This window comes from Temnothorax nylanderi, unplaced genomic scaffold, assembly GCF_030848795.1.
Source record: "Temnothorax nylanderi isolate EJ_2023f unplaced genomic scaffold, tnyl_v1.0 TNYL_tig0012_pilon, whole genome shotgun sequence".
NCBI classification, from domain to species: Eukaryota; Metazoa; Arthropoda; class Insecta; order Hymenoptera; family Formicidae; genus Temnothorax; species Temnothorax nylanderi.
The window spans coordinates 2,197,894-2,216,649 of NW_027249074.1; the positions used below are offsets into that span (position 1 = coordinate 2,197,894).

Below are 18,756 nucleotides of genomic sequence, written 5' to 3' on the forward strand. Positions count from 1 at the left end.
ATATCAATATCATTTATCAAAAACGTATAAATTATTAATAAGACGAACAAGATAAATTGAGGTGAAAATAATTCAGAAAATATATAAATAATGTACACACATACAGGACAATAACAAATTTCTTTCAGATATTTAAAATTAATTCAGCATGAATGAGTAGGACGAATTGAAATAGAAAGCGGGGAAAGGTATATATCAGTCGTGATAATACGGCGCTATGAAATGACGAGACCTTTCAAGACTTGACACAAAATATATTAAACTTGGAATAGTACACCACGTGTAGCGTTCGGTTAAATTATGCGACTAAATCGTCTCGCGACGACTCCGCGACTCCTCGCCCCGGTCTCGCGCTGGATCGGCGGGGAAATCCTAAGACTCTCGATGATCTCGGGAGAGATCGTGGCGCGCCACGATATGCTACGATATGCTGATATGTCTGCTACGATATCGTCATCGTGATATGTCACCCCGGCGCGCGTTAACAAGCGAGACACGAGATTCGTTGACTTTGTCCTTGATATCCGCGTGTATCCGTCGTGGCATCCGAGCGACGGCGCGCGATACAGTTTTCAGGCTTCCGAAATTGATCGTCCTTATGATATGCTGTGTGTGTGTGTGTGAGTGTGTGGTATCGTCTTGTGTGTAAGTATGTGTGTTTGCGTCTCCGGATTCACTCCCACGATCAAGTTTACACGCAGCTCTCCGGGCCCGGTATGGAATTGGCGATGATGATCTCCTTCATCAGGTTGCGATCGGCTTTGAAGCTGATGGGCTCCCAGGACTTGGCGGAGAACGGGTTCAGCTGTTAAGTCAAGAGGAGATATCGGGTCTAAATCTAATTAATACTCTCTCCACGCGCCGCGCGGAGAAACAGAATTGGGAATCGAAAGTAGTAGCGATCGCGCTTCCTCGGCTTTCTCTCCGACCTCCGAAAGATTGATATTATTCATAACGGTTATATACCGGTCGCGCGACAGCTAAACTGAGATTGGTTAGATAGCCGGGCTTAATTTATAAGCGATCGATAGAAATTCAATCTACGGCAGATTAAATTTCTAATCTTCCAAATCGGAGTTCGGAATCTCGCCGCGCTTATTGAAACTTCCTATCTACGTGAAGAATCGAGGGGAAAGAGTCAAAGGCACATTTCACGTTATTATTTACTTAATTATCTCAATCCCTCTTTCGAGATAATTTGAGAACTCATTATACGGGGCGATTCGTTAAGGATCAAGACACGTACATCACTCCGTGGCAATTATCCCGAATAAGAATTAAAGTAGATCTTTCCCTCGAGTACGGTGCGGTAGTAGAACATAAATTGATATCGGATTAATTTATACAGACTGCAACGGTGCAGTATTTATGTTATTTCAACCGTTGCCTTTTTTTTTCAAAAAAATACCGCTGTATATTTTTTGGCATGACTTACGCCGCATCTGTTCGTCTGCAGTCCCTGCTTGTGAATGTCATAGGGCGCGAACAGCGTGTCCGGTCTCACTGGCAAAAACAGTTGTGGCTCGCGTTTGATCTTCTCTTGGTCTGAAACATTCACGTTATTCCGCTTTACATTGACGGCTCTCGAACAATTTAAATAAAGCGCTGAGGACGAAGACCGGACGGGGTGACTAAAAAAAAAAAAAAATCTAGTCAAATGTACTCTGCAGAGAAGAGCGTTCTTTAAATTATAAGTTTCGTTTTCTGCAAATAGTTTTTGAAAATGTCTATCTTTCGCCGTATTCAAATAAAAGTTTATTATTTGGTAGGAACGTTTGCTGCGAAGTGTCGAACTCAAAATAGCGTGTAACACGATCGGAAAATGACAGTTCGACAGAAATCACAAGGCTCCGTTGTTGCCCGTTCGAATCTCCGCTTTCCATAAATCCTTAAAACGACTCACTCTTGACGCGATTCCCTTTTCCTATTACCTCGCGACAGATATAATATTAGACGAATATTAGATCGATCGGGGTTTGGTCAGATCGCGAGGTGACATCTTTCATCATGGCGATACCTTGCGGCGACTGTATGATGTCCGGTTGATTATTGAGCGCGTAATCGGTGACCTGCTTCAGCGTGTACTCGACGAAGTACGTGTGGTCGCCGTGGGTCACGTCCAGCATCGAATTGTTCCTCGAGTCCGGCGGCGTGATTATCGGCTGCTTCATGTAAGGCTCGATGTGGACCGGCGACGTGGTGCCGCGTCGTCGATACATCATCAGCATCACGGAGATCACGGTCGCGCCAAAGGCCAGCAGGCAGCCTACCAGCAGCAGGATCAACGGCAGCATGCTGACCCCGGTGTCTGGGGAAAAAAAAAACATTTCGTCCTGCGATGGGGATCTATGCGCGCTGCCTTCATCACGCGTGATAAAAAATCATCCCTCGTTACGCTTCAGCTGACTTTTTATTCGACGATCGTTAGTTGTACACACAAGATTAATCGCAATTAATCGCGGCAGGATAAAATTAACGTTATTAGAAAATATACTTTATCATAATATAATTAGACGAATTGTAATTACCGTCAATTGTGTTAATTATATGGTGCGCGGCAGCGATTGCGTTAAATTGCTGTTGTCTTGAGTTATGATATAGAGTGGCACTATTCTCCTTCTATTCCAGAAAATTTTAATATGTGGAAGATATTTTAATTAAAAATAAATTGGTATTTTTCTATTCGTAAAATGAGAACACATAGCAGTAGTTTTGTTTAGCGAATCAGATACATTGCAAATCTCTAATAAAAGATGAAACGTGATTTATTACCAAACGGAAAGAGCATTTATGGATTTTCCCTGTACAGCAGATAATAAACTAAAAATAAGAGACATGACATGAATATTTTTTAATCATCGAATCTGTGTAATTTGTGGAATCAGCTGAATTATTGTTTAGATTTATTATTACATTGGACATGATTTCTATTCTGTCATGGTTTTGTCAAAATGATTAATTGATGCCAATATATCGGAAATGGAGATTAAAATAATCTTCGAATTAGTCGTTTCAATTTTAATAACTGTCGAATTGTATTATTTGCAATGAATCTCTGTCAATCTTTTTTAAGATGGTCTTCCACAGGATATCATCAATTTTATCTGATTTAATTTGTTCTCGGGGGAAAACCTGAAATATACATTCTAAATCGGGTTCCTCAGTCGAATCAGTTACAAAAGGACAAACCTTCAGAATGGAATGGTCTTTCCGGAAATTAGAACAACGTTTGGGAATATATCTGTAGAAGAACCGTTCTTTTAGGGTTCCTATTTCTGCCATCTATTATTGCTATTATAGATAGCTGGACAATATATCTATAGATAAAGTATAAAAGGAAAAAGAGAGGAATGAGATAAAATCATGCATGAGATGAAAGTTCAATTCTAACATATTAGAATGAAAAGTCCGTTCTACAACTTAATTACTACCTGTGTGCTTCTCGGAATCGCGCAGCATTATGTCTTCCAACAGCGACACTTCGCTGCGGCCTTTGGCGTTCACGGCGTAGGTCACCAGGTAGAAGTGCGTGGCCGGCAGGAGATCGGCCACGGCGATCCGGAAGATCGGCAGATCAGTCGACACGCTGGACGCGTTCACCCGGAGGTTGCCGGTCAGCACCTCGTAAGCCTCCAGCCGGAACTCCTGGTGGAGCCCGCCGTCGTATCCCGGCACGCACTCGACCTCCAGGATTTCCGAGCTTTGATTGAGCGACGCCTTGATGGTGCAATTGTTCAGGGGATTCGGCTTCACTGCTCAGACATATTTCTCGCATTGAATTTCGGTATTAATCGAAAGAGACGTCTTTACCCCTCGAGATTTGAAGAATTTATGCTCTAATCCCTACTATCGAGAAAGTGAAAAAAGTTACATGTAGGGTATATAGAGAAAAGAAACTAAAGAAAAATATATAAATTAAAGCGTTTTTCATTTTCTTGAGCGTCTGAATTTCCCTCAGATGCAAAAGCGGTACGATTTAAGTAAACTATGATGGAACGGCCGCGACACGGCCCGTCTCGCAGAAAATGAACGATAAAACAAATATTTTCGAGTTTATGACGTACGGCGCGATAAGCCGGCTGCAAGCGAGTCGAATGGGGAAGAAAAAAGGAAAGCGTAAATATCCGCGTAAAGTTATAAATATGAACATCTAAATATTATGTGTTTTCGACGCGAGATGCAGCAGTACGCACGGTATTTAAATATTTTCACGGAATCCCCGACGCGTTTGTTTGTCTCCTGAAAACAGGAGGGACGGAGCGTGGATTTCTTCCGGATTATGATTCGCAGTGGAAAAAAAAAGAAGAAATCCAGTCGAATAAATTTCCGTCGAATAAGTTTCTATCTCCAACTTTTTTTTCTCTCTCTCTCTCTCTCTCTCTCTCTTCCTTCGATATGAGCGTGTAAGATATCACCTGCCGGAATGACTTGATAGATGCAGGGCGCCTCCTGCTTCCCTATCGCGTTCCTACCCCAACAGGTCAGGGCGCCGTAATCCCTCTCGGATTCGGGGGTGTAGACGAGCTCGCTCGTGGTGCCGTTGTTGCCGTCAAACTTGGCCGGCGCGACTTCGAAGTTCTCGCCGCTGTTGTTGAACTCCCAGACAAAGTCCACCTCGCTCGGATCGGCGTCGACCTCGCAGCGCACCTTCACGGATTCCTCCAGCGAGGCCCCGATAATCGTCACCTCCTTCATCTTGCAGACCGGCGCGACTGGATCGCACGTGGAAGAAAAGGAAAAAGGGAACACGCGTCTTTGGTCGAACAGACGATAAAAATGTGGAGTTTTTCTTCCTGTGTTTTTTTTTTCTTTTTTTCTTTTCACGTCTCTACTATTGATCGGCGGAACTTCGACAGCGGCATTATGCCGAGTTTAAGAGCCGTTTTATTCGCCCTTAATCGGGAGAATTATATTGTTCGCCGTAGGGCTTAGACGGGAGGGTTGAAAATAAATTGGCTTCTAAAATGTAATCCCTCATATCTGACGTCCGAGATATTTCGCTCCCGAACACAATTATACGCGCGGTTGGCATATTGTGTAACGCGTATTTCGGAGTTTACTAGAGGAAATAGAAACAACGTTAAATGTGTAACTTTTAGCAGTGAAAAGGTCGGAGGTTAATTCTCCCATAATACCTTTTTAATAATTAAACATGCCAATAATTTACTTTTACATAGATTGCCCCGTTAATTTGTGATATAAATAAATGCATATATTTATTCATATTAATATTCATAATTGTTTATATCACAAACAACAAGTGTAAGGATCTAAATTTATTTGTGTGGAATATAATAAGTGTGCCGTAAATTTTTCGTGGCGCAAATGTTTTCCCTATTCGCGGAGATCCTTCAATTTGAAATTCGATTCATCCTCGTCGGCGTGTACTCGCGTCGAGATTACACATTCACTTTCCGAAGTCCTCTTGTTATCGATTCGAACTTGTCGTATCTACTTACACTGCACTCTCAGGTTCACAATCGGGCTCGTCGTCTCCCCGCGATCGTTGCTGGCGAGACACGTGTAATTTCCCGCGTTGTCGCGCCCTATGCCCTGCAGCACCAGGCTCTGGGTGCTCATGATGATACCGGCGGAATAGTTTTGCGTCAGCACGCCGCCCTGTCATTGATGGATTAACGCGTTTAACACGGAGGTTGAGATTCCAGAACGATAGCTTTTTCCGCCATATTTCTTCGGTAATAAGAAAGGAACGTGACAAATAGATTTCGTGTAAAGCTTTTCGTCTTCGCGCGAACCCGTCTTCGTCGCCGTCTACCGGGGGATTCCCTTTTAATGGATTCTCTTTCTCCGTATAAATATTTCATATGTATATTCCGCCCGGCTTCGATACGCCTTTCCCAAATTTCCCGTTTTACGGAGACGGTAGAGGCGAAATTTTCCAAGAAAATGCCAAGTTTATTTCCGTTTATGAATAGTCGTGTCGCGAAATATCCACGCAATAAACGCGAGGCGACAAGATATTTGCCGTTCTCGGAGAAGTAAATGCACATGTAGACATGAAGAGACGAACAATTTCTGAGCTGCCCTCCCTCCTCCCGCGCAAAATTGTTTTTTTCTTTCGTAAAACTGACATTTTCTCGCAAGTTTCAGATAACGCTTTAAAAGTTCCATCGTAAAGTATCGTGACTCGAACCGATCCTTATCGAAATAAAAAAGCCATTACCCATTCTCGTGCGAATAGAAATGTAAAGTTCAGGCATCCCGTATTTTTCGGACCGTGTGTGTGTGGGTATGCGTGTGTGCTTTTCGCGCTTAATCACTAAAACTTTTTTTTTTGTTTTTGGAAAACTCGGAAACTGTTTGGTGGCTCGAGCCAAAGCTCGAGCGATCGAAATTTTAAAAGTGAGACGGCAGCCTCGCGGAGGCAAACACACCGGGATTAAAGTGGGTTCGTTACTGAAGGTGGAACTTACGTTGTGGCGCCAAGTAATTTTGTGATGCTCCGGATTGGCGCGGACTTTGCATTCGAAGTACACATCGTCGCCCTCCTTTATGTTCTCCGCGTTCAGAGTGCTGCCCAGATGCAGCTGTACCTTAGGCGGGACTGGAAGAGAAAGAGAGAATTTCTCGGTTCTTCAATGTTTCACGTGCGCGACCGTAATGAAATATTTCGGTGTGTTCCGAGAAAATGGACGTGAAATATTGAAGCCGGCGGAAAACGCGAAAGAGCGAGAAGGTATTAATAAGACATGCCGGTTATTCGCGTACAATGGATTTAACAATTTAACAGATTTCCATTTTCACACATTTTCCACCGGGAGAAACACGGCGAAACTTGTTGAGTGCCATTTACACCATATTCGTGTGCAGATTTTAAATCGTTCGACCGAGTCTGAATTATTACCTGCTAATCAGTGAAGAAATATCGTTACAGCCAATAAACGTCAATTGATCGAGATATCTTCTCGACATCCTGCGGCTTAAATAATTTCTATCTACATCGCAGATGTGCTTCGCACAGATAAACGATATCGTATATACCGTAATACCAAAAGAATTACTATTAAAAGATGATCATAAAATAGCGATATAAAATATAAAAATATAATTTTATAGATATATAACGTTTCTCGCGGGACGTTATCGGCGGCAAATTGATTTCGCGGTAATCGAGGTCTGATTTGTCGCGTGATAAAAAGTGGCGCCGAAGAAACGGCGCCCGCCACTTACAGACGACATTCAACTTGAAGGAGTCCTCCAAGTACGCGTCCGCCAGGGCCGGGTTCTCGCCGCGGCACTTGAGGATCTTGTCGTGATCGTCGGGGACGGGTGAGAACATCAGGGTGCTCAGCACCGCCGACGCGTTCCCGCTCTCCATTACCTGCTGGAACAATTCGAAAGTTGCTGGGGACCGGCGATAATTCGGGGGAACGTGTCAAAAAGCGTCGACGTGCGCGACGTCGACGTTTGAAAAAAAGTATTTCGTTATCGACCTTGCCGTTCCGGAACGTCTCGTTTCCCTCGATCCAGGTGATGCGTGCGCGGGGATGCGAGCCTGCCGTCTCGCAGGTGATGGAGTAGTCCTTCTCCGTCTCCATGACCGTTAGCTTCGACAGTATCTTCACGGTGAGCGGTTTTACTGGAACCAACCGGCGGAATCGCGTTTATTGCGCTCTCTATATCGCGGGTAATATCGTAGCTTTTTATGCTCCCTTAAAAGTTTCCAACACGATCCGCGTCAAAAAGTCACGAGGTCATAGGAATTCATAATTAATACTTAGAACGCAAAAATCTTCCCTGGTGTCCATTCTAAACCTCTGTGACGACTATCGCTTTTTAAATTTTTTCACGTCTCATCGCGTTATAGATTGCAGGCGATGATTTTTTAATTAAAACAGTTATATATAAAGTGCATTTAACGTTAATCCGATCGATATCTATTTCGGAAGGTTATAAACAGCGCTTTTAATAAAAATAAAATTGTTTGAAAGGGACGAAAAAAAAATGAACCGATTATTCCGCTCGTTCGAGATTTGTTCAAGTTGAATAATTAAAGGAAGCTGAATTTATTTTCGCGGTGCGCGGGCCATTGGTTATCCACGCACCAGGGTCGCCGTTCCTCTACCTTCAACAAACCTGCCAATAATTTATCGAGCCGATACCAGAAACGCGAAAGGATTACTTTCCGCGGTCGAAATTAAACTAATATGAATTATTAACGGGTTGAATGCCGCGGGGATTTTGATTAACTTTGCAAAAGCGTAATTAGAGATTGTACAACCAATATTGCGGTAAATAAATGCCATATTTTTGTCAAATGTGCTCGTTACCTCGTTTAATTGAGATCACGACACACGCGCGACTTTCTAGAATGCCGACTGCACGCTTTGATCGCGTGTCAAACGGGACGACACGTTCAACCCTTTTGGACGACACTCGCTCTTTTTATAACATTTCGCCGTTTGGCAGCTTTAAAACTCATTTGCTTTTGCACGAAAAATTATCACACGTGAAAAAAAAATGTAAATTCCCACAAATTTTCACGCCGCGTGCGCTGTTGGCTAGAACCAGAGAGATCAAGCGCTGCCGAAGAAAAAGGGTTTCTGGAGACGGAAATTTTCTTCGGCCACGTGGGATCGGGTAAAAAGGTACTCACGATAAACGTCGAGGATCACGGTCTTCTCCAGCGGCGGGATGAGATGCGTATTGGCCGCCTGGCATTTGTACGTGGTGTTGCGGTGTTCCCGGCGCAGCTGCGGCACCGTCAATTTGCTGACGACGATGTTCTGGCCGAACTCCTCGAGTCTGCCGTCCACCTCCTTGCCGTTCACCAGCCAGCTCACCACCGGCGTGGGTTTCCCTTCGCGCGCGCGGAAAGCACGGAAATTATACGCGGCTAATTAACTCCCCCCCCCTACCCTCTTTTCCTCCCGCTCGCCTCGTCGTCGATCAGTCTCGCGTGACAGCAGACAAATCACCGGGGCCATAATTACCCTTAATACCGGGTGTCTCCGATCGGGCGCGCCCGCGTAATACCCGGCCACTTGGAGGCCGGGCTCGTATTTAATTGCTAACGATAACCCGCGGTATCTCCACGCTTTTTATTTGTTCACGCGATCTTGTGAGGGGGGCGGGGGTCACGCTGGGATTTATACGCGCGTAAAGAGAGGGCCCGGTCGGGTAATTTGTCGCTCTCTCGCCGAGATTCGTATCTCGACTAAACATATTAATGAGAAAGCTGATTTCTCTCAGGGAGAGGAATTAACGGATAAAATTTTACAAACTCGAAAACGCGTGGTTATATACGTGTATATATACACATGTAATGATAAATTCATCGCCACTTTTAAACTATATGCGACGAGAAATTTGCTTTATCTCCGAAATACCGTATCTCACTTCCCGCCTCTGTCATTTAATTATGTTAATTGTAAAGAGAGATTATAAAGAAATTTCGATACGTGCGGACTGCGTGTCCCAAATTATAATTAACCGCGACGATAACGTTGATTTACCATTTTCATAGCGGGATGTCAAATATGCACAAGCGCCAAACCGAGAGCGTATAATGTAAATAACCGCGAGCGGAAGTTCAAGGCACAGATAAGGGCTCGAAAAGCCCCGTCGTATTTGCACGAAATTTATCCTAAAGGACAGAAATCACAAAGAGACGAATCGGAATACGGATTCAGTGCTCACCTCCCCTCACTTCGCAGGACAGACCGAACTCCACGCCGACCTGAAACGGCCCGGCGACGCTCTCCACCTGCACCCCGGAACTGTCGTAAATGAGTAGCTGGTGCGGCGGCACTGCGAACAATTCCGCGAACCGGCGGTTCGCTTTCCATAATTGACGGATAATGACCCGGTCGGTCTAGTCCGACTTTTTAAGGAGAGCTCGCGAAAGTTAATTTTAAACTTGCAAAAATGAAATTTCGATTAATTCATCCCCTTCCTTCACTTCATCCTCTCCCTTCCCCTCCCTTCCCTCTCCCCTGACCCTCCCTTGCCCTCCCCCCCCCGTGGAACTTCGAAGGAAAGTGGGTTAGACTACCGCAGCGGCGGGCCCTTCAATTAGCGAAACCGCGCGAGACGGGACGGAGATTGTTCCGGCAAGTTTAACTTTGCGCCGAGATGAAAAAAGACCCTGCATATCGGCCGACGTTAACTGCAGCTAATTCCGCTCGCTCTCCTTCTTCTTCTGTTAGCGCGGGACTACGGGACGATCCTCGGGGGCGTTTTACGCGTTACCGCGGGGCCGCAGTTAATCATACCGGGAGCGCGCGGCGTTACGCGGTCGTTACGGTAATGAGTTTCCTCACCGATCACCGTGAGATTCACTTGGAAGTTCTTGGTCGGCGAGTTCTTGAAGTCCACCCGGCATCTGTAGATCCCCTCGTCGTCCAGCTGGACCGCCTCCAACGAGAGCGCGGCCGGCCTCGTCACGGTGATGAAGTAGGCCCTGGGTCCCACGGCGGTGCTGTCCGACCAGTTCAGGGCCTTGTTGAACGACCGTCCCCGCACATCGAAACTGCGTACATTTCATCCCCACTTCTCTAAGTAATTCGCGAGTAATTCTGAATTTTCTTTTCTTTCTTTCTAACGTGTTTTCGAGCCCTGAGGAGCCCTCCTCTCTTCGAGCTTTCCTCGGTGGCCCAGCTGCTTACCTGTATATGGGCTTCACCGCGTAATCGCGGAACCAAAGGACCATGTAGACGCGATCCTCTCGCGTGGACGGCTCAATGTCGCAAGGCAAAGTGGCGGTACGGCCAAGTACGGCGCTGACCTTAGACGTGGACACTGGAGACACGTTGAAGAAAGGTGGTTAACGCGTTAATTGCCGGCGCAATGACTTCGTGACGCTAGCGTTAAATTTAATTAAATAAAGCAGCAAGCGCGCGTATCTATCAAACGCAACATTTATTTTACCATGCACTTATTATCAGCGGGTTTATTTATTGAACGTATTGAACGCGTGCGCACAAAGAAAAAGGTTCAGATAAATGTTTTAAACCGAGATGAAAATATCACTTGCGTGGCATATTCAACGTGATTGATAAAGACAGCCAGATTATCAGCGAAAGGATATTATTGCACAGTAATTAGTGGTTAAATAACTTCTCTGTGCTGTAAATAATCTTCTTCAATCGATAGTTTAAATGGTTGAAATTAAGATTGAAGGGGAATCACGAAATCTTTTCAATGTTTCTAATTTTTAATGGTTTCTTTGAAGCTTGCTGTAAACAACAGTGCGACTTTTCTTTCTTGGTTAAATCTCATTAACTTGAATGCTAAATAATTTTACTTACAATACCTCGTCTGTTTTCTTAGAGGCAAGCATTACGGGTCGCTTAATAATTGAGTTAATAATTCTGTCGAATGCACGGAGGTATTATTTAATATTATGTAATTTTGAATTTTAAATGTAAATTCAAAGACCATTATGTTTTAGTAACTTACGACGTTTTGTGAATTGCTAATTATATGGTTAATAAGTTAAATGAGCCGTAACGCCAGCTTTTATGTCACGAAAGAACGTAGAAAGTTATTAAGTTAGTAGGAAGTATTATAAGTAAACTAAACTCACAAGCCATTCAGGTAAACGAGATTTAGCAGCGAAAAACTTGAGATTAAATTTTTTTTGCTCCCATTGTTTGGCGTGATTTTAAATTACCCTGAAGTAACGCAGCTGTGTGAGGATCTTGAACTCCGAGCGCGTAATATCATTACGCGTTTCGCGAAATAGAGTCGCTTCAAGGATGTGTAGATATCTTAAGAGACATTTTCCTCCAATTTAACATTCCATTCTGACGCGAGAAAGAGTTCTGCCGCGCGCGACATATAAAAAGGGAGCTGCTTTGCTTCTTACGAATAAAGAGACGGGAAAGCAGCTTGAAAAATATCACTAATGAAGTTCGTTTTCGCGCATAATGGAGAGTTTCCATCCGGCAGCGCGAAATATAATTACGGCGCGCATAACATTTCTTTGAGCAAGTTTCACGCTCCGAGTGATTTCCGGTATCGCAACAAGCTGGCGCGCCTGATTTCCCGTTTTCCGATATGCCGCAATTTTCATCAATCGAACGACGTCTGTAACACGAATACGAACTCTTCCGGCAGGATATCGCTTTTACGTTTGTTTGTGACGCCCCGATGAAAAATGTACGTGCCACGAGCCATTTATCTTTTTTAGCATCGTATCAGCGCGATTATTATCTGTTCCATCTATTTAAACGCGTGTCATTTTTTATGCGGAAGGCATTTCGAAGATTATAAATAAAAAACTGACAAGGCGCAAATGCAACTGGAAAATAGCTGTGAATATAAAAGTTCGAGATAAGAGATAGCCCTTTTCGTGTAATTACGAAAAAAATTGAAAATATGAGTGGAAAATTTTCAAACAGCTGTAAACGGGATGGATTATAAATTCAAAACTTGTAAAAGCCTCGCACTTTTCATCAAGGCATTAACCGTAGGTATATGCATTAACAGGAACTTATTTACTATTTCACCACGTTTTAAGGGAGCATTCAGCCTTGCTTTTGCGTTTTTGACCCAGTTTTATTTTAAAAATGATAACTTTGTAAATATCGATTCTAACAGTTTTCAATTTCATGACTTTGTCAGTTTTCCACTTTTCAATATGCATTTATGAAATACGTATTGGGTTCCATTTTGCGCACAAAAGCCATATAGAGTTCTATTCTGCGCCGGACATGCTGAGTGTGCACGGCAAACGAAGCTACCAGCAGAATTAAGGGACCCATTGTGGCTCTGATCAAGGAAAATTTTCCTTCTTTGTTAATCTTTGGCGATATATCGCGCACAACGAAATAATAATACGATCTACGGAAAAGCAGCGGGAATCGCTATAAGCGTAGCTTCACAACCACTTCCTTCCCCAGGTATTTTTGCGGGAAACCGACCGCAAAAAAACATCCTTTCTGTTTTTTTATTATTCAATTTTCTCCTCTTCCTTCTCTTTTTTAATAACGCTCGAAATAAAATATATTTTTTGTGGAAACACATACGCGCTCATATATACGCTTCTTTTTGTAACCTACTCGTTTTTTATCACATTTTCACATTCCGTTAAAAAAAAAGAAAAAAATAACAAACGACCGTTTTGTGCCCAAAATCACAAAATGAGTTTTTTCAGCTACAATTTCCTCCGACTTATGAATATCGATTTCCCAACGAGAATATTGAGACACCGATAGTTTTCGAGTAATTAGCAATTGAAGAACTCTTCATTCTAAATTAAATTAAACACGTATCTCCAATTTCAGAAATGAAATTTTATTAAATTAAGGTTCGAAGAATCGATAAATATTTCATTATTAAATAACGAGTTGTAACTTTAAATGAATGTTACTTTAACGGACTTTTGAGGCTCGATTCGCCAGGAAAACGTGACACAATTAAAAAGTTATACTTTTTAATATTAGAAAATGCAATGACGAATAGACACCTCTCGTATCTCCTTTGTTTAATGAAAAAAATCGGGAAAATTGATTTCCAGTCGGGGGATAACCGGTAATTTCGGGACACGCTCGAAAGGAATACGTATATCGCTCGCGCGGGTCAGGGAAGTGGTTAATCTCGATCGTTCGTGCGACCGGTTCGTGCTCGAGTTCGCCGCGCGTACCTAGGTCATCGTCCTTATCCCAGTTGCCGCTGGCGTTCACGTAGACGACCACGGCGAATATGTAGCCGCTAATCACGAGTCTCACCGCTATCTCGGCCAGCGTTCCGAGTGCCATCCCACGAAGGGGATGCGACACCTTCGCCGGGCACTTGGGTGGCACGCTCAAATCCGTCGTTCCCTGCATAATACCACCCCGCGGGTACGGCGCCCCCTTATTGTCATTCCACACCGGGAAGGACCTGCCCCCGCCGGCTCCTTGTCCCGGGCGCGCGTGCAGGGACGACGAACACGCAGGACACCGACTCACCGACTCGCGCGTGGATCCTTCAAGCTCGAAGCTCGTCTGCTGTCGAGGCGCATCGAAGTGCCTGGCTGACAAATCCTCACTGCCTTCACTGTGCCCTTTAGTCCGAGTCTCGTTGTACTGTATCACTGTTAAATCAGTGCAAAAGGATTGCCGGGCCTTTCGTTGTTACTTTAGAATGTTAAAATACATATTGCGCTGTTCTTAAAATTGTTATATTAATTGTATCAAATTTTGCGTGTTAATAAGTAAAAAAGAAATGTTTTCAAATAATAAAATTTTGTTGGTAAGCAAAGTTCTTCGTAAAATTCATTTTTACCAATTTTTACATATAATACTTAAACTTGCAAATTTTTGAGAATTTTCGTGCAATTATTAAGATTGATAAAATTGATAATAAAGAATATCAGAAATAATGTCTATAGAGACAAATAAGAAGTCATACGGACAAACCTTTTGCATCGACTTAATATTTCAGGATAACGTTCTCGCGCCTATTACTGTCACTATTTTTATCCTTTCCCCGATCGATCCGTTGCTAAAATATATCGTCGTCTTTTTTTATTACGTTGCGATATCGAGTTCAACAGCGGTTACTCGTTGTTTTCACGTGGTTGCCTTTGATTACCCTCACTTAACGTTATTGTCCTCGGATTTAAGGGTGTACAATTGCTCTCTTGCTGCAGCTGCTACATTACCATTATTTTTCTCATGCCCATCAAACTCTTCTTCGTCGGTATATACTCGGTAACACGATTTCGTCACGCAGCCCACCTTACTGTATCGTCCTTTCCCGATCACGCAAATTCTCCCGTTGTCCACACTGTGATTTGTTAACGTTCGCTTATCGTTGTCGATTACGTCCCGGCATTCGTCACTCGTCCAGGAAGATGCATGGAGGCGCAGATTACTCACCGTTCAAATTGACGCCTGTCGCCGGCTCAAATAAAGATGGACATTTGAAAACATCCGGCCGGCATCGGAATTCCGTCGATATTCCTCGTCGCTTTATGATCGATTATTACAAATTATTTTACTGTTAACGCGTCGCGTACGTCTTATTGTCGTTTCGCGGATAGAGACGCGCCTCGTCCAATCATTCTCCGCGACTTGTGTAATACACAATTTTACAGAGATGGTAGGGCCATACTGCGAAAGATCTCTTTAAGTAAATGAGTTCTTTTCAGTAGCTCAGCTTGTGAGCTTGGCTTGGGTCGGCCGGTCCGCCTGATCAAGCGCCGACCCTCTTCCACTGGCTGCACACGATTCTAATTTCGATCCACTCTACTTATCCCGTCTCCTCCCAAATTCATTCGCGTTATTGTCGCGCGCCTTGCCCCTCGCGCTGCTCTATGTCTGGAAAGTTCTTCGACGGCCGGATGCAACGAAAGGATTAGCCGAGCAACTTTATCCTTTAAGTCGGGGAGGGACAATCGTTAATCACTTGATTAATCGTTGCACTCGTTACACACCGACACGTATCTTATCACGTTGAAACGTTCCGGACGATCCACAGGTCGATACCGGGGAATACCTTCTTATTATCGCGAGAGAGGGTTGGTGTGTTAATACATTTTAACAATCTTGTCGGCCTTAATGGGGAGACGTGATGTCTCAATGCGCGGCGCTATTCGAATCATCGTTCGGTTTCGAGTCGGTAGATTTATGTCTAAGTTACTCGATTCTCTCTCGAGTTATATTTAGTCAGTTCTGTTAACAGCCGGAACTTCTTAGCACTTGCAAAACAATCCGTCGTCTCGCGAGAGGACTAATTCCCTCTCTTTCTCTCACTTATACCCCCTCTCTTTCTCCGTCTCTACCTCTCTCTTTCTGTCTGTTCCGTCGATTAATCAAAGGGGAGTCTTATTGTCATTCCGTCCGAGATCAGACATCCACTTCCACCACTTCCAGCCCAGCGGCGAGAGGGCGAAGGGGGCGAAAGGCAGGCAAGGGAGCAGGACGGGCCCCCGGCGGGGGATGCTTCGCGGTCTGATCGTCTCGCGAGCGTTCGAGAGGAGTGATTTCACCGCGACGGTATTCTCCAACGATTTTCCACCCCTAAAGGCCTCCCACCCCTCTTCTTTCTCTCTCTCTCTCTCTCTCTCCTTTCCTCTCTCCTTCCCTCTCTCTCTGTCTCTCTCTCTCTTTCTCTCTCTTACCTCGAAGGTAGACGGCCTCCTCCCACCGTCAACCCCGCGGCGATGTCCTCCGGCGAGGATCCTCTCGAGATGGTGGGCGCAGCGGGGGGGAGGGGAAAGGGGAGGGCAACACGCTCTCTCCGAATAGTACGAGGATCTCGAGGAGTCCTTCGGCAGCCTTCCTTAATGTTTCTTAATTACCCGCGTTCATTAATCACCGGGTCTTTTGATGTCCGTTGAACGCTTTCTTTCGCCGCGTGATTCGCGAGAGAGAAAGCAAGCTCTCTCGCCTAAAGTAGCCGAGGCACGCTGAAGCACTCGAGCGGAAGGCTCGAGGCTCGCACCTGAAATGGCGCAACGCGTCCTGACGAAGCACCGCCTTTCTCCGCGGGGATTATCGTCCTTCTGGGGCTGCCTCCCTGCGGGGGCTTAGGGCCGCCGTTAGGCGATTCGACAATGGCGATGACAGATCGGTCGACCCGCTGCACGAGGCGTGCACTTCGACACACGCACGATACTTCCGTTGTTACTCTACTGGTCCTCAATTTCCGCCGTGATCGATCATCCCCCCGTATTATTTCGTGGATTTCCTTTTTCCGCGAAGAAAAGACCGTCAAAAATATAAGATGTATAGGGGTGCTATCGTCCGTAAAAAAACGACGATATAAAACACATGTAGAAAACGGCAAAATCGTCGAAACCGACGAGGTGAATTCGTGAAATTCGCTCTCGAGTTAATCGACTCTATTTTTCGACAACGGTTCCGTTTTTTATTGACGCGAATCGTTCTACTTCTTGACAGTAAAAATTTCACCGCATCAGTAGTTAGTCATACATGATCGTTCTCGTTTCTCTGCCCTTTCCCCGCTTTCGTTGAAACCTCTCTCAAAGATTCAAAGGCTAATTTAGGACCAATTTGGGGTTTCACTTTTCCAGCTTCTTTTCGTCTTGCCCCTCGACAACGGTAATTGACAGAGCCCAACGATTTCTTTCGCAGCAGATACGGACAATCGCGCACAGCCGATCGCGTTCGCAAGTTTTCCCCCCAAAAAATTCCAGTCCCAACTTCCGTGCTCCTGCGAGGGATTACCCCTTTTTTAAATCAGTCAATGGAAGTACCGATCACACGCGCACCTCGGGCCGAACCGTTCATCTCGTTTTAACCAGCCGGCTACCGACGCTGAATCTCGACGTACCCATCGGCGAATTGCCGATTCTCACGCTCTTCCCCAGACGATCTCGCACTCACTCGCAGCGGGAAAATCTCGATAACGATCGCGGTCCGATCGCGGGCCGGCGACGGCGGTGGCGGCGGCGGCGGCAGCGGTGGTGGCAGTGGCGGGTCGACGACACCGGCTGAATTTCTCACGAAATTTCTCGCCTTCAGGCGCGAGGCGCGGCGCGACGGCTTCAGCCGGTGTTGCGAGCAGGAGCCGCGCTTTTCGCTCCCACGATCTACCTCGCACCCTCGTACCCGACGGCGAAACACCTCGTTCTCCGCGACGCGTGCTGTCGCGTGCGACGCGCTACGCTGCGCTGCACGCTTCCTCGTCGCGCGGGCACGCCGCTATAACCCGCCGCCGAGAGAGAGGACGACGACGCGCGCGAGAGACGGGGCGCCGATCGATTCGCGTGTCAGTCCGATCCGGCCGCCTCGCGTTTCGACGCGTTTCGATGCCCGCGCGATGTACAACCCCCTACGCCGACGGTGGCGGTGGTGGAGGCGGCGGTGGCGGAGAACGTGCCGAGCGCGCTGCCGCGCAGGGCTGTCCGTGCGTGGGGTGCGCCATAGGGTGTCCCGGAATTGACCGACAACGTATATACCCCCGTTATCTTGCTGCGAGATTCAACGCGAGCTTGCCCTCGACGCGAACGTCGAGGCGGATCGTCCTTCGGCTCCTTTGTATTTTGATGCTCGATGTCCCATTGCCTGCTTGCTTGACTTTGACAACGCGAAATAACGCCAGTTAAGCTAAATTAGATGACCGGTAACGTTAAGAATTGATTGCTGTCTCTCTATTTCGAGCGATTGATCGCGAAGCAGTTGAAACTTTAATCTATGTAATTGTAGTATTAGAGAGAAATGTGATGCAATGAAGAATATATTTGATGCAGAATTTAGGAGCGCGATTCGATTTCACGTTTTGTTTTGTAATGCTATTGGATATCAGCTTTTCTCTCTAAATTTTTAGAACTTTTGCTCGTGGGCCGAGAAGAGTCCGAAAGCCTCTCTATAATCCATGATATTATTGTTTCACTATGTATAATTGATGTAATAATGTATTACTTTAATAAATTGTGAGAAAATGTGAATTTTATCAACTCATATATTCCTTCCTTTTTATAATTCTGATCTTTGTTCCTTCGTACAAATATCCATTAAAATTAATGGAAATTAAATTAAGATAGTGATCGAGGTCTACCCTAAAACTCTCATCCACAGACTTTCCTGACGACTGTCTGTATTTATTGCGAGTGCGACTGCGCAAGCGGTGCATTCACGCCGTCGCCAGGATCGGAGGAAAGTATTCATGAGAAAACAAATTGGAGGCACCGGGATCTAGCTGGTATACGGGGTGTTTCATAAAGTTTACATCAAACTTGGAGGAGCGTATTCTCGGCAAATTTGAGGATCAACTTTTCTTTCGCGGAAAGTTGAGCGAGAGCGAAGTTATGTGCTGACTCTCAGCCTTGAAAATTCAAAT

General features: G+C 45.2%; 1 protein-coding gene across 2 annotated transcripts; it reads right to left on the minus strand.

The window, feature by feature from the left end:
- Positions 1 to 239: 239 nt before the first annotated feature.
- On the minus strand, positions 240 to 18,336 carry Side-iii (sidestep III). Of its 2 annotated transcripts, none has more exons than XM_071697565.1 (15): positions 14,367 to 18,336; positions 13,610 to 14,072; positions 10,629 to 10,761; positions 10,284 to 10,492; positions 9,661 to 9,771; positions 8,618 to 8,821; positions 7,455 to 7,600; positions 7,192 to 7,342; positions 6,435 to 6,565; positions 5,460 to 5,619; positions 4,416 to 4,712; positions 3,432 to 3,752; positions 2,018 to 2,308; positions 1,436 to 1,545; positions 240 to 805 (listed from the first exon to the last, which is right to left on the minus strand). In XM_071697565.1, the coding sequence occupies exons 1-15, from the start codon at positions 14,373 to 14,375 to the stop codon at positions 692 to 694; spliced, it is 2,850 nt and encodes a 949-aa protein (XP_071553666.1). In that variant the 5' UTR covers positions 14,376 to 18,336; the 3' UTR covers positions 240 to 691. The 2 variants fall into 2 exon arrangements, with proteins under 2 accessions (XP_071553666.1, XP_071553667.1); XM_071697566.1 differs by having other exon boundaries at positions 13,610 to 14,041; positions 14,367 to 18,325.
- Between the last annotated feature and the right edge of the window lie 420 nt (positions 18,337 to 18,756).

What these genes read in the sequence shown, in the direction of transcription:
- Side-iii (XM_071697565.1), bottom strand. An exon ending in AGTGAATCTCACGGTGATCG is followed by an intron (nt 9,772 to 10,283) that starts GTGAGGAAACTC and finishes AATTGTTCGCAG; the next exon opens with TGCCGCCGCACCAGCTACTC. An exon ending in CATCATACAGTCGCCGCAAG is followed by an intron (nt 1,546 to 2,017) that starts GTATCGCCATGA and finishes TGAATGTTTCAG; the next exon opens with ACCAAGAGAAGATCAAACGC.